This window comes from Narcine bancroftii, chromosome 6, assembly GCF_036971445.1.
Source record: "Narcine bancroftii isolate sNarBan1 chromosome 6, sNarBan1.hap1, whole genome shotgun sequence".
NCBI classification, from domain to species: Eukaryota; Metazoa; Chordata; class Chondrichthyes; order Torpediniformes; family Narcinidae; genus Narcine; species Narcine bancroftii.
The window spans coordinates 4376642-4392521 of record NC_091474.1 but is presented as its reverse complement, the minus strand read 5'-3'; the positions used below and the strand labels follow the sequence as shown (position 1 = coordinate 4392521).

Here is a 15880-nt window from a genome sequence, read left to right as displayed (position 1 = left end):
GCATAAGACAAGGAAATAACTGGAAATGTACAAAGAATCTTATTAACCATTCACGTGGAATTATCACCTGTCATTTTGTGAGACTTAGCAGTTCTTTTGCCACAGCCATGGAGTGGCATGGTTTAGAAGGAAGAGTTAAACTTCAGTGTTCTTGTGTTTAATTGATGTGACACGGCTATGTCACGATGACCACAGTTGCATGTCAGATTCCTTTAACAGTTCAGTCAAGTCATGAATTGTACACAAAGGATACTTCAAATGACACTGAAGAAAGGAAGTTGCTGTATGTGGATGTCAAGATGCATAAAGTGATAAAAGTCTTGCCTGCTCCAGCCAAACTGGTTGACAAGCCATCAAAGATAAAAACTCAACTGGAGAGAGATTAAGAGCATGAAAAAACTGTATCAATTCTACATGACAAATACTCAGCGGTACTTTGTAATAAACTTGATAGCATTCAAGATATGAAAATCACGATTCACCTGAAGTAGAAATGGTTACCTGTTTTGTGAAAGAATGTTGAATAATCCTGTTACTAATACAAATGAGTTTATAAATGGACTTTACATGTTAAAATGCTGAATCATGAGTATTCTTTTCACTTGAATGCATTGAACAATGACACTCTGACAGTCGTCAAGGTGAAGGTAATTGTTTAATACCATCTTGTTCCAGGAGTGCTCACCAATAGGTAGCCTCAGGACCACTGGGTCCATGTTCACTTCAGAACATGCATCCTGATGCAGCCCTCACATCAGGTTCACAGGGAGTGACTCCCAGTCAGAAATGATCACTATTTCCTAAATGGAGAGATGGTGGAAAATGTGAATGACTTAGGGACAAAACAATTTTGAATCACAAAATAAGTTGCTTCAAGTGTAATTTTATAAGTATAATTAGTTAGTGAATAAAACCCATATTTCAAATAGATTCTCTAAACTTCCCTTCATGCATTTATCCTACTTTGTAACATTCCTAGAATTTACCAAAATGGCTCTCAAACTGAAAATTAATCCCGTTGATTCTTCAATAAAATACATTACTCAGGGTCTAATCAAACAGGTCTTAAACCTGTTGCCAATGCTCAATAAACTACTATCAATAGAGGTTCAGGACATAAGAGAGATGACTCACTAAACAATTTATTAGGATCTTTTTGATGAACTTTCCTACTTTCTATTTACAAGAGCTTTGAAATTGGCGTCTACCCTGGATCGGGCTGATTGTTTTTTAAACAATACAGCACGGTAGAAGGCCCTGCCAACCATGAAACCCGTGCAGCCCAATTACACCCAATTAACCTTGCAGCCTGGTACATTTTGGAGGGTGGGGAGAGTATGCAAATAAAGATTTAGGAGTAACGGTACATCGTTCCCTGAAGGTAGAAACTCACGTGAATAGGGTGATGAAGAAGGCTTTTAGTATGCTGGCCTTTATCAATCATTGCATGGAATATAGGAGTTGGGAGGTGATGTTGAGATTGTATAAGATGCTGGTGCGGCCTCATTTGGAGTTCTGTGTGCAGTTCTGGTCGCCTAATTATAGGAAGGATATAAACAGAGTGGAGAGAGTGCAGAGAAGGTTTACCAGAATGTTACCTGGGTTTAAGCATCTAGAGTATAGGGAGAGATTGGACAGATTGGGTCTTTATTCTTTGAAGCGTAGAAGGTTGAGAGGGGATTTGATAGAAGTATTTAAGATTATGAAAGGGATAGACAGAATGGATGTGGATAGACTATTTCCGTTAAGAGGAGGAAAGATTAAAACAAGAGGACATGAGTTAAGAATTAAGGGGCAGAGGTTTAGAGGTAACATGAGGGGGAACTTCTTTACTCAGAGAGTGGTAGCCGTGCGGAATGAGCTTCCGGGAGAAATAGTGGCGGCGGAGTCAATTGTATTATTTAAGAAAAGGTTGGACAGGTATATGGATGAGAAGAAGGTGGAGGGTTATGGGCATTGTGCAGGGAGGTGGGACTAGAGAGGGGTGTTTGGTTCAGTGCGGACTAGAAGGGCCTAATGGCCTGTTTCCGTGCTGTAATTGTTATGTTAGGATGCACAAACTCTTTACAGATGGCACTGGATACGAACCGGGGTTGCTGGCGCCCTGATAGAGTTTGCGCTAAACTGTGTCGGCCAAAAACAACACTCTCCTTTAAAAATATATTTTTGTTAACAATTTTCTGATTATAAAATGAACTCTGTTCCATTGATTAATAATAATGAAGAATCAAAATTTTACAGTTTGTATTTGAAGGTTCCAACAAAGATAAAATGAAACCCCTATATCAGCTGTCAAGGATTTATAAATGTAAAACAATAAAAATGTTCAACTTTGACCAGCGAAGAGTTTTAGTTTATAAGCTTAAAAGAAACTGGGTTAACATTGCAATGTTATTTGGATGACTGGATCTAACATGATTCATGTGACACCATCGAGACATTCTTCGACAGATGAGTGACATTCCAAGCATTTAATTCATGGGGTCCAATGTAGGGATAATACTTTTCAAGTAATGTTCAGCCAAAGGAGACTAAATATTTAATAGGGCTTATTGATTTGACACAACGGGAAAGAAAATCAGATTGGCTTCTCTCTGAACAATCTAAAAGCCCAAACAGCCACTGTTAATATTCATTAACTCCATGGTTCATTTTTCAGTCAAGTCCAGACTCACTTCGATTCCTTGACTTTGCTTTTCTAAAATTAAACACAAATTAATTATAACTTGAGCTGCTTGCATGAAGATTGACGTATTGCTATTGACAGTTTTGTCACGGGCATTCAAACCTGTTTGATTTACTGTCATGAAGAGGTCAGTCCAGAGAGATGGAAGATAAGGATGAGAAGGAGAGGAAATAAAAACATTCATCAATTCATAGGATGATCAGGAAGTTGGTGTAAATGGACCAGTGAAGGAGACACAGGTAAATAATTGGGCAATGAGAGTGAAAGTCGAAGGAAAAATAATTTGCTTTTGAATGAAGTTTGGCTTTTCTCCTTATTTAAAACTAAGGGCTCTATTTATATCATTGGGTCTACAAAATTCAAGTATTTGCTTATATCCCCCCCCCCCCCCACCCCATTTCATTTTCTCAACAGTAAAGGCTGCTTTTGTTTGCATCTACTTCTATAAAAACATATAAAAAAATATTTGTGGTAATGGCCACAGAAAGAAATTTGTCATCACAGAACAGACAATCCCTCACCTCCTGCATTTTAAAAAATTCCCTCAGAAATTTTCATTTTTTACCCCCCCCCCACAGAAAAACATGGTATAAAATAAATAAAGTTGACACGTCAATTGCAAACAGCAAATATTGCATCCATGCAGCTCATTAAAACAGTTTGTGGAGTCGCATGGATTTGTGACTCCACACACTATTTTGGTAATTCTGCAACTTAGAACAAATGAATAGTTTTGTGCCTCAAAGCTCCTTGCTATGGAAAACTTGATTCAAAGTGTGAAAACGTATGTAGCAAAAAAGCTTTTAACTCTTAAAGCTCTGGTTTATTTTGCCCATTATATACTGTAATTCTTGAACAATAAATGGCTGATGCTACTCTGCTATTATAAAGGGCTCAAAATACAGTCAAGTTGCAAGAGGAGGTAAATAAAAGTCACATCATTAAAATAACAAAATTACTGCTCAACATTTATGGATCTTTCATTTAAACAAGATGCTTTACTTCACATTTAATACCCTTCCATCAATTTACAAAGGTACATTTCAGGCAATTAAAAACCCATCTGCTTATATTAACTAATTTATCTTTTTCTATAACCGCAGAAGCTGTTCTCCAAATAAAATAAATAGGAAAGAAAAGATTGCTCTTGGCATAGTTAGACATTGATTTCCTTAATGTGATCCCACGATTTAAGCCTCATGTTGAGGTCTGTTTAGGATTTGGATCATGGCTTATAATTAATCTTCCAGTATTAACTTTTCCTGCATTGAAGATGGGCCGCAGGTGCTGTTATATGGATCATTCACTCAAGCTTTGTAAAGAAATCAAAACAATGATCAGGTAACAGCTTCCTAGTCTTAGCACCATACAGAATGTTGTTGCTGATCCTCAATGCAACTCAATTTGCATGAGGGAGGTCACACAAACTTCCGTAGACGCGCCATTTAATTTTTCTTCTGACATCGTGGGCATGGCAATTTGCCATCTGCAGAGAAATCTGCAAGGATTCAGATCTCCTTGGTGATTTCTTGCCAAGAGCACCTGGGTGTGACCTGGAGGAACTTCATGCTCCCCTTGAAGAAATAACAAGTCCTCTACTGGCTAAATTCTTGACCAACGTGTCCAAGAACCTCTGATGCCACATTTTCCCACAAGGCTCCCATCGTAGCAGCATCCATCATGAAGCAGATACAGTCCCAACAGCTTGAATTATCTCAAGGTCCCTTAAAGAAATGGATGGAAAGATTGTACTGGCCAAGTTATAGGAGACATCTCCAAGTAATGCCACATAGTATTCTGTGATGAACAAGGAAATCCAACAATGCTTGTGATCAACGTTTTTTTGAAAGTGTCTCAAATAGCAATGCACATCACAATTTTAATGTCATAAAATGGTATGGAAACATTTAGAGATCTGCATATCCAATTGTATCTGGTAAAAACACAGTGCTGGAGAGAGAAACTCAAACAGTGTCCTTTATATAGCAAAGGTAAAAATTACATAACTGACATTTTGGGCTTGAGACCTTCACCACGGTACAGAAAAATTTCACCAGGCACCTAATGTTTGACACCTGCCAACATTTTTCCATATCTTGATGAAGGGTTCAATCCCAAAATGTCAGTTCTATATTTTTACCTTTGCTATATAAAGAACACTATTTGATCTGCTGAGTTTCTCCAGTATTGTGTTTTTAATTCAACCACGGTGGCTGCAGACTTTCATGTTTTACTTCTTGAAAACATCTAGTAATTGATTCCCTATAGCAACGGGAATTTGATTTTCAATATATATTTCATACAATATTGTTTTTAGCTGATGAAATTATTTTCAGTCAATAAACTTAAATCAATAAAACCTTGCAGATGCTGATAATTTGAGAAAAAATAAAAATACTGGGGAGAAAAAAACACTCAGTGGAACAGACAGCATCTGTAGAAAGAGAAAAACAGTCAACATTGTGGTCTGAAGGGTTACAGACCGGCATTTGTACAGGTTTTCCAGTTTTTAAAATTTTACATTTCTGATACTTCTGATGTACTGCACATCTATGGAACCAACGTGTGGATTCTTGGAATCATCTAGATAATAAAAGGATTTCTGCTCGTAGACAATATTGGAACCTGGAAGCATAAAAGTAAATGAGTAGTTTATGTTCATGGGTCTTTTAACCACATTGGGGAGTATTTGCGATACATTCAAAAGGGAAGCTGGATAAACAGGCCTAAAAGCCATAAATTGATCTGCTGTTGGGAGTAAGTGAAGTCGGGAAAGTGATTGAAAGATAGCACAAGACATAAACATTGATATTCAAAGCAATCATCTGGTTTCTGTGCTTTAAATAAATGCATCACCACATGAAGTTATAAATAACTCTCAATTTAAAAAGACTTTGGCTCTTTGTAAATATGCTCAAAACTGTAAATAAATTTACATTTAATTTTTCCATGATCTGAATTAACAGTTTTACAGCTTTTTCATGACTTTCATAGATCTCTTGTACTGCACAATGAAGGGAAGGAGGCATTTCCAACTTTTATTAATGCATTGTTATTTCTTCTTTCCATTGCCAAGTTAAAAGAATCCTTCACAATTTGCCCCAAAGGGAACATAATGGTGATAATCTGATAGTTGATATTTAAGACAACAATAACAAATTATGCAAGGGGCTGCTTTGTTAAAATATTTCTCCTTTTACCTGGCTTTGATCCTTCAGCCACGCTCCCATTATAAACACGGTTCACAAACTCTGGTCTGTTATCATTCATATCAATAACATTGATGTAAAGGTCAATTGGGTTTTCCACCTTGTTTCCATTCATGTCAACTGCATGTGCTCTCAGCTGTAAACATAGAAACCAAGATATGGTCAAAACTATATATGTAACTTGCAAAGTCCAACAAATCCCAAAAGACCATTTCACACAAGAGGTGCCAAACATCATGAATCAGTGATGGATGTTATTATCTATTATAAGCCTCAGAGGAAATGTTCTGAAACTACATTTCACAATAAGCTGGAAGAGTCTCAAGAATCCATTTCAATGTGAGAACTGTTAGCAATTTACATGACTTATTGATAATCTTGTTCAATAACTGGAGATGAGAAAGACTGACTGAAGACCATCCAGTAAAATCCCATTCAGCTTTCTTAGTAACATGTAGATGATGATTAATTGATCCCAAGGTTTTCATTTGCACAGTTTTATTCATTCATTTCGAGAATGATTACATGGCGTCAGCAAGATTTTCACGCTGCTTGTCCAATTTTACCATTTAGAATCTATTCCATTTGATCTTCACCAAAATATATTTTTGGACAGCCCGTGCAGACTGAAGGAGCCATCCCGCCTCAGCCACATTCTCTCTCCTTCCATCAGGGAAAAGGTTCAACGGTGTGACATTGTGCACAATCAACTTCAAAGAGTTTCTTCCCTGCAGCTGTCAGGGTCCTGACAATATTGACCTCATGCTTCCTTTATAATTTCCTTTTCATTGAGGCATTATACATAACATTCTCCGGATCTTTTACTTCGTACAATACTTGCTGTATGCATGTGAGACTTGGCTTGCTGGATTGCTCATAAAATTAATACTTTTCACTGTACCAGTTATAAAGTGACAAATATACTTGATTTAAAAAAAAGGCATTTCCACCATGCAAAAGTGCAGCTGAGGCTCCACTTATCCTTGGAAGGAATTGGATCAATTCTTTCAGAAATATTATAGTCATTGTTAAATTGACAGTCGAAGCTAATTTGGTGAAGTCTGCATTGACCAATTTGGGGAACTGGGTGGTTTTTATAATGGCAGGAAGAAAGCAAGATTCTTTTAACTGCCAGAGATTTCAAGGAAATTATAACAATATAAAATCAACTCAAAATGCAGTATTGATGCCAGGTTTGCCAAATTTACTGGCATTTATCTTCATAATGTGATAAAACTATGTTTAGAGTAGAGGTGTCTGCAGATGAGTACTCAATATCATGAATTCTTGCAAACATTGGTGTACCTCACAATGACCTGGGACTTTCTATGGTTTCAACATGTTTGGATCAATGAAATTACACTATTCTGTTCTTTTGCTTTTCCTTCAGTCCAAATGAGCAAGCGGACTGGGTATACAGGGGCAGCTCAATGGGAATCTCCTGTCAGAAAGTGTCACTATGGTCTCAGTAGACCCTTACACAAAAATGTTTCCCGCAGACATTGTTTCCCTGGATGGTCTCTGCACTCAAATAAATATCCTCTTGCATACACAGTTCACAACCAGCCTTTATACATCCCCTTAACCTTTCCACACTCCTCCCATCAGTGTAGGATTTGGTCAGCAAGTAGCCATAGTCCCTTGAACCAAAAAATCTACCGCAGAAAGTCTTTTTAATACGTGGCTGCAAAAATTCTACCTTCATGATGTCAACATCAAGAACTTACATTTCAAAAGCGTTGTTTGCATAAAAATATAAGAAATAGGAGCAGGAGTTGGCCATCTGGCCCGTCGAGCCTGCTCTGCCATTCAATTAAATTATGACTGATCTGATGATCAACTCATCTCCACCAATCTGCCTTTTCCCCATTAATTCCCCTACTATGTAAAAATCTATCCAACCTTGTCTTCAATATATTTACTGAGGTAGCCTCCATGACTTCAATGGGCAGCAAATTCTGCAGATTCATGACCTTCTGGGAAAAGCAGTTCCTGCTCATCTCCATCTTAAATCTGCTACCCTGAATTTTGAGGCTACATCCCCTCGTTTTGGGAAAAAAATGGTCTACTCCTCTTTCTTTGTTTGTAGCAGAGAAAAATTACAAGACTCAAATAAATGCAAAAAGTGTAAAATTGCAAAACCAGTATCAGCACAAGAGATCATTAAAACGGGGACATACGTTAAGACCCAATTTGTGCAATCTAGAAAGGTGCAGCAGATTTACCTTCACAATTGAAAGAACAATGTGCTTGTTGCACCATGCTGGCTGGTACCATTTCAACAAAAATCCAAGTCTGCGAGGCACAGAGCAATAAAATAGCTGTGCGCTAATCTTACGAAGATCGTGGATTCATTCAATGCAGTTTCAGCTTTGCCATTCATCCAATAGAAAGTGTGGTGGAAAGGATTGCCAAGAAATCGCATCAGTAACAAAACTCTGGGTGAAACTAAATGCAGCTTTGCAATTTCATGCTAGTGTAGTTTAAGCTAGAAATCTTGTCAGTTCTTCCTGACTCTTTGTGAGTTGCATTCTTAGCACCCTCCTCCAGTGGAATAACGGGTAAGGATTAGCATGAACTTAGGACATTGTTCTTAGTCAGTTAGGAATGGAACATTGTTCCATTCTCAAGTTCCTTAAACCTTGATTCTTAATTACAGGAGACAAATAGTGTTTTGAATGGTTTACTGAGCTAGAGTGACTGATAGCCAACAAAATGAGCTTTAAGATTGTTTGTATGGTATAATTCTTTACACATATCCAAATACAAGAGATTTTAAAATTAACTTTTTACAAAAATGTTCATGAAAGATATTTAATTCTCTAATTCTACATGCGTGTTTTAATCTCTGTTTAGTCATTAGTTAAAAGGCAAAGGGGGAAAAACCCAACACCCAACCCCAACCCACCAATTTTCCCCTGCAGCCGCTGCAACCGTGTCTGCCTGTCCCGCATCGGACTTGTCAGCCACAAACGAGCCTGCAGCTGACGTGGACTTCGTCCGCGAAGCCAAGCCAAAGAAGAAGAAGTCATTAGTCTAATATTTAATTTGTAAATTAAAATGTTCTTCCTGTACTGTTATATGGAAGTTGTTTCACTGAACTGTTAAAACTTCACCAATCCTCTGAAATTGATGCCTGTCAGTACTATTCCCGTAAATTCCTAACAGCAAGACCACAGGCTGTCTGGATCGGTGGCAGAATATCAGGCACTGTCAATCTGAGCACTGGCGCACCTCAGGGCTGTGGGCTCAGCTCACTCCTGCTCACGTTACTGACCCACGACTGCATCGCCAGATCCAGCTCCAACAGGGTCATCCAGTTTGCAGATGACACAACAGTCGTCGGCCTTGTCAGCAACAACGATGAGACGCACTGCAGAGAAGAAGTGGAAAATCTCGTAAAATGGTGCGAGAGGAACAACCTGAGTCTCAACGTGGACAAGACGAAGGAGATGATCGTGGACTTCAGGAGGACCAGGAACGACCACCCTCCACTACACATCAACAACTCTGTAGTAAAGAGAGTGGAGAGCACCAAGTGCCTTGGAGTTCACTTAACTAGTGACCTATCACTCAACATCTCCTTACTTGTCAGGAAGGTGCAGCTGCGACTGGACTTTCTGAGAAGACTGAAGTAGGCAAGGCTACCAGCCCACGTTAAGTCAACCTTCTATAGGAACTCCATCGAGAGCGTCCTGGTCGGTTGCATCACAGTGAGGTATGGTTGTTGCAGAGAAATGGATCGGAGGTCAATTTACAAGACCATAAGTGGCAGAGAGGATCACTGGTGTCTCCCACGCCTGGATCGATGTGACCTACTAGGATTGTTGTCTGAACAGGGCACGCAAAATCATTGAGGACCCCTTCCATCCTGCACTCAGCATCTTTTAGCTGCTCCCAATGGGAAAGAGATACAGGAGGATCAGAGCTAGCACCACCTGGCTGAGGAACATCCTCTTCTCACAGGCAGTGAGAATGCTGAAACAGCAAAGGAACTGCTCACACTAATCATCTGAGACTCTCATTTGTGCCAAACCATATTTATTTATTTGTATAGATAAAATACTTGTCCTTCATATGTATTGTTTGACTCTATGTGTGTTATCTCTGTTTATGTGTCTGCGAGTTTTGCACTGAGGACTGGAGAATACTGTTTCGTCAAGTTGTGCAATCAGATGACAATAAACTTGACTTGACTGGAAATTCCAGGCCTTTCATTTTTGCTCATGACCATGGGGTTTTAGCAGCACTATCCTCTGCTGGGTGAGGTCCCTTTCGCTGTAACGCAAGGAGCTACCACTCTGGCTATAGCCCGGGAATGTCTGACTGCTTACGATGCAGCGCCACAGAACGTGGTGCTTGCTCGACATCAGTTGCTGACTAGACGCCAGAAACCCGGGGAAAGTGATGCTGCCTATGCACTGGCCCTCGACTCACTGGCAAATGAATATGATGTCAGGGCAGTCAATGTGCAACAACACCGCAATGCCTTGAAGCTGGATGCTTTAGTCAACGGGATTGACTCAGTCAATCACTTGGTCCAGTGAAATGCTAGAAGCCAAAAAGGAAACATCCAGGAGTGCTAGAACCCCAAAGGAAAGAAAAAAGCCTACTCTTGAAAAATGCTACTTCTGTGATAAGAGCTGGTACCCCAGACAGAAGTGCCTGGCTCGATTTGATACCTGCAGCTATTGTGGGAAACACCGCCACTTTGCTAAAGTGTGTAAGGCGAAAAGTACTCCCACTGATAAGAAGAAGAAGAGAAGCACCAAGAAAATGCGTCCTGGAGCTGCAGGAATGGAAGACAACTGTGAAAAGGGGGAATCTTCAGACGAGCAGGTTGAATCGACTTCAAGTGACGGTGAGGTGAGATCCCCTGTGATAGCTCAATTGACTCCAAAGCTTGGGGGATGTTATGGACTGGAACGGTCGACTATGAAGGGGGAGGTGAATGATGAGACTCTTGATTGTCTAATAGACTTGGGGAGTACTGACAGCTACATCCACGAGAGAGTTGCCAGAGCCTTAAATATGCAGAGCTATCCAGTGAACTGAAAGATATCGATGGCTTGTAGTGAACTTACAAAAAATGTATGGGACAAGTGTAAAGTTACTTTAAATTTGCAGGGACATTGCCTGGCTGATGTGTGGCTCTTTATTATGCTGGAGCTCTGCGCCCCTGTGGTACTGGGGTTAGATATTCAATCTCAGATGAACATTGTGGTGTTAAATTTCAGTGGGCCACTACCCACGCTTACCATCCCCCGCGCTAGTTATTGCGGTCTGTCCACATTAAAGATCAAAGCTCCCTCCCTTTTCAGTGATTTATCCCCTGAGTGTCGGCTGATTGCCACTAAGAGCGGTTCTTACAGCAAAGAGGATCGTGAGTTTATCAAAGCTGAGACCCAGAGATTGCTTAAAGAGGGAGTAATTGAACCCACTAAGAGTTGGTGGCGAACCCAGGTGATAGTTGTGAAAAATCACACTAAGAAATGACTGGCTATTGACTACAGCCAGACAATCAACCGTTACACTAACCTGGATGCCTACCCCCTGCCACGCATCAATGAAATGATTAATCAGATAGCGCAATGCAAAGTGTACTCCACTATCGACCTCAAGCAGCTTATCACCAAATCCCCATTAAAAAAAAGGAACGACCCTATACAGCCTTTGAGGCTGATGGGGGGTTATACCAGTTTAAAAGGGTACCTTTTGGAGTCACTAATGGTTTGTCAGTGTTTCAGAGGGAAATGGATAAGATTATTAGGACGTATGAGTTACAGGGTACGTTTCCCTACCTGGATAATGTCACTATCTGTGGGAAAACACAGGCTGAGCACGACAACAACTTAAAGAAATTTTTAGCAACAGCTAAAGAACTCAACCTTACATTTAAAGAGGGCAAATGTGTGTTCAACGCGACAGAGCTACCCATTCTGGGCCTCATTGTCCACAAGGGCGAAATCCGCCCCGACCCGGAAAGAATGGCCCCCCCTTAAGAAGTTACTATCCCCAATCTCAGCAAAAGCCCTTAAAAGGTGTATGGGATTCTTTTCCTACTACTGCAAATGGGTTCGGGACTATGCCACGAAGGCCCACCCTCTGTTTGACACTAAATCTTTTCCTCTCTCTCCAATGGCCTTGAAGGCTTTCGAGAGAATTAAAGCTGATATTGCCAAAGCTGCACTCTCGTCCATTGACGAGGATGTCCCATTCCAAGTGGAAACTGATGCCTCAGATTGTACCTTGGCAGGTACACTTAAACAAAGGGCAGACCTGTGGCATTCTTCTCCCGCAAGTTACGCGGACCTGACTTAAGCATCCTGCCATTGAAAAAGAAGCTCAGACTATTATTGAAGCTGTTCGCTACTGGAGGCACTTTCTAGCCGGCAGAAAATTTACTCTCGTCACTGATCAAAAATTTGTAACCTACATGTTCAGTACTAAATACAAAAGTTGGCACACTGGCGAATAGAACTCTCAACTTATAATTATGAGATCCAGTACAGACCGGGCAGGTTAAATGATCTCTCTGACGCATTGTCACGATCTGCTGCTGGTGCTCAGCTGGAGGGGCTAAAAGAGATCCATAGCAGACTGTGCCACCCAGGAGTCATGAGATTCTTCCACTACATAAGGTCTAACAACCTTCCTTACTCTCTGGAAGAAGTCAGGAAATTGACTAAGAGCTGTCCTGTTTGCGCAGAATGCAAACCGCAATACTTCAAAGCTCCAGAGGCCACTCTCATCAAGGCAACCCGACCTTTTGAGAAGATTAGCTTAGATTTTAAAGGGCCGTTACCTTCCAACAACAAAAATGTACATTTCCTTACTGTAATTGACGAATATTCCAGGTTTCCCTTTGCGATACCCTGCTTTGACGTCTCGTCAGCGTCTGTCATTAAGTCACTTGACAGAATTTTCAGCATTTTTGGTTTTCCCAATTACATTCATACCGATAGAGGCTCAGAATTCATGAGCACTGAACTGCGGAGCCCTGCTATGAAAGAGGATTGCCACCAGCCGTACCACAAGCTACAACCCACAGGGCAATGGGCGGGTTGAAAGGGCTAATGCTACAGTCTGGAAGACTGTTAATCTTGCTTTAAAAACACATGGTTACCATGTTACCCGGTGGCAGGAGGTGCTGCCTGAGGCACTACATTCTATTCGGTCATTGTTGTGTACTGCAACAAATCAAAAACCTCATGAACATATGTTTGCCTCTCCTAGGAAATCAGGAACTGTGATGGACTGGCCAGCCTGTTTATCTGAGTCTGGACCGTGCTGCTGAAGAGCCAAGCTCGGGCGTGTAAAACAGACCCCCTAGTCCAACCAGTTCAGCTACTGCATACTAACCCCAACTACACTCATGTTAAATTCCCAGACAGGAGTACTGACACTGTACCCCTAAGAGATCTGGGCTCGCCTGGTTCGCCCCTTCCTCGTACCCCTACTCAGAGTGAGCCTGAGAGGTTGGACTCACCCCCCCCACCCAGCCTGTGACCCCTAGTAAACTTTCAGATGGCCATGCTGAGGCTCCACTGTTTCACGCTGGTGATTCTGGAGCGGGCACAAAAGCCAGTCCTTCCCACACTACAGACCCAGGACCTGTACCAGTTCCCAAAGTTGCAAAGGAGCCGCCTGTTTTGAGACGAAGCACCAGAATTCGTAAACAACCTGATAGGCTGACATAGTCATAAAACATCTCATTATATTTCGATTGCTTGCTAGATACTGGCGAATTTTGGCCGTTAGAGTATCTCAAGGCCAAACATGGTATCCATGTATCGCTTATTTCAGTTTTTCCTAGCAGCTGTCCTTTTGATTTTAACCCTTCTTCTGCTGGGGGGAGACTGTGGTGAATGTCTGCCAAGCTGCCTGTCTCTCCTCTGGCGAGCCTTGCTGTACTAACATTGGCTGTGTATTATCTCTACTTTTAAGGACACTCCCCTTGGATATAACTGTTTATGCACCCATTGTCTTTCATTATTATACCACGAGTTTCTGCTAATAAAAGCCATGATTATTGTTTGACCACATCGTCTTTGTCTACTTCATCAACTGGCACTTCACCATAAAATTATTGAAATCACGAAGTAAGCATTCAGGGATGTTCAGTTTGGCTGTGATCACACATTGATGCCAGCAATAGTCAATATTTTGAGTTGGTCAATCAACTGCACATCCTCATTTGCAAACAATAGAATGAATTTTGAAGTTCCTGCCTGAAAAATTACAATTATACTGTATGTTTTTGCTCTTGTTAGAGATGGTGGGCTAAAGTTGGGGTTTATTGCTGTTGTCCTGTTATCCTATACTCATGGTTTTTAAATGCCATTATGTGAAGAACATGATTCAGAAATGATAATACTCATCTTAATTCTTTCAACATTCCCTGCCTCTTGTTTTGCTCTTTAACCTTGCATGGTTAACGTAATGCTGTTACAGCGCCAGTGACCGGCACCTGGGTTTGAACCCCACACTGTCTGTAAAGCATTTTGTGCGTTCTCCCCATGTCTGTGTGGGTTTTCTCCAGGTGCTCCTGTTTCCTCCCACTGTTCAAAACATATTGTGGGTATAGATTAATTGGGTGACAGGGACTTGTGGCCCAGAATGATCTGTTACTGTGCTGATATGTCTAAATTTTAAAACTAAATAAATTATGATGTAAAAGTGCATCGAAACTAAGAGCATGTATCATAACTTGTGAAATTTACTTTTCAAAATAATGAGTGTATTAAAAATAACAGATTTTTAAAATGACATAATAACATCCAGCAATGTTTTTAAATGAAGCCGTACAAATCACAAAACTCCTCAAATGGTGCCGAAGAAGTATAGCTTGCAAGAAATCAATGTTTTTACTTAAAAATTACGACCAATTTAATTAGAAGCAAGGTCTCTTCTACAAGGCACGGCACTAATCCTCTCAAGGAATGGCTCATTGGGTTTGAATTTTTTGTTTCCCTGAGAAATGTTGGCATTTCTCCACATTACTGACAAAGTTCATGGCTTCAGCCCAAGTGCATGCGAAAACCAAAACCCAAAAACTCCTGAAAGGTCTTTATTACTCTCAGTCTTTGTGTATTCTGAGGTGCGGCACCAACTTCCTGCAGCTTTTCGGCAGTTACGTTGGGATATCTGCCTACTGGACGACGCCAGGCCGCACGTGGTTCCATTTGTTTCAATAGAAAGAAACAATTGCAAAGAGTTTAGTTTGGTAGTCCAAATATTCTTTTTTAGGAAATTGAAATTTGTTGCTTAATTTGTTTTCTAGGCATTCTAATTGTTATATTTTTAACAGTATAGCTAAGTTTGAATATTTTGCAATGTTCATGACTGAGAGTGATATTCACATTTTGACATCTGATATTCCTAATGGAGCAGGAGAGCCAACCATTAAGGCATTTGTTTCCTTCAGATAACAAGTGTGGACCTAATGGGTAGGAGCGTGTTCTGTGTGGAAGACTTTCTGCTCAAGGGAAGTTAAGTGCCTTTTATGCATTTTACATTATAAAAAAATTATTACCTTCCATTATTGTGAATTCAATGCAATAAATTGCCTTATAATTTTGGCATCCCAACAGTGTATAAAATGCATTAATCTTTTTGAAGACACGGCCAAAAAAGAGAAACTAATTTTCTTGTTGCAGCATTCTCTGGACAAACTTCACTCAGGCTTTTCCCTTCAATTACTCTCACCCATCCTGTTGCACTCGAGAAGCTAAGCTGTTACTCCAGTGGCGAATGAACTGCAATGGATATGTAAAGTTATGCAAATCACTCCTTGCAATGATTCCTTTTCTGTATCATTTCCGAGCAGAAGTACAAAACTTCATTACGTTTTTCCACTTGTGCACACATTTCTAGAGATTAATATTTTCACAGTCCAAACACATTTTCTGTTGTCAGTCAGGTGGGAAAAGGTTAAACACACCTGCCACTTTGCATCTTTTGACATTTCGCTAAATTTTACAAT

The 15880-nt window shown here is 40.3% G+C and overlaps 1 protein-coding gene across 3 annotated transcripts in view; it reads right to left on the bottom strand.

Moving 5' to 3' along the window:
- The window catches only part of LOC138735617 (cadherin-4-like), a 564345-nt gene that overhangs the window by 77112 nt on the left and 471353 nt on the right, over positions 1–15880 (bottom strand). For all 3 annotated transcript variants that reach the window (XM_069883687.1, XM_069883689.1, XM_069883688.1), the window contains one exon: positions 5887–6031. In XM_069883687.1, coding sequence (XP_069739788.1) covers positions 5887–6031 — 145 coding nt within the window. The remainder of the gene's footprint in view (positions 1–5886; positions 6032–15880) is intronic.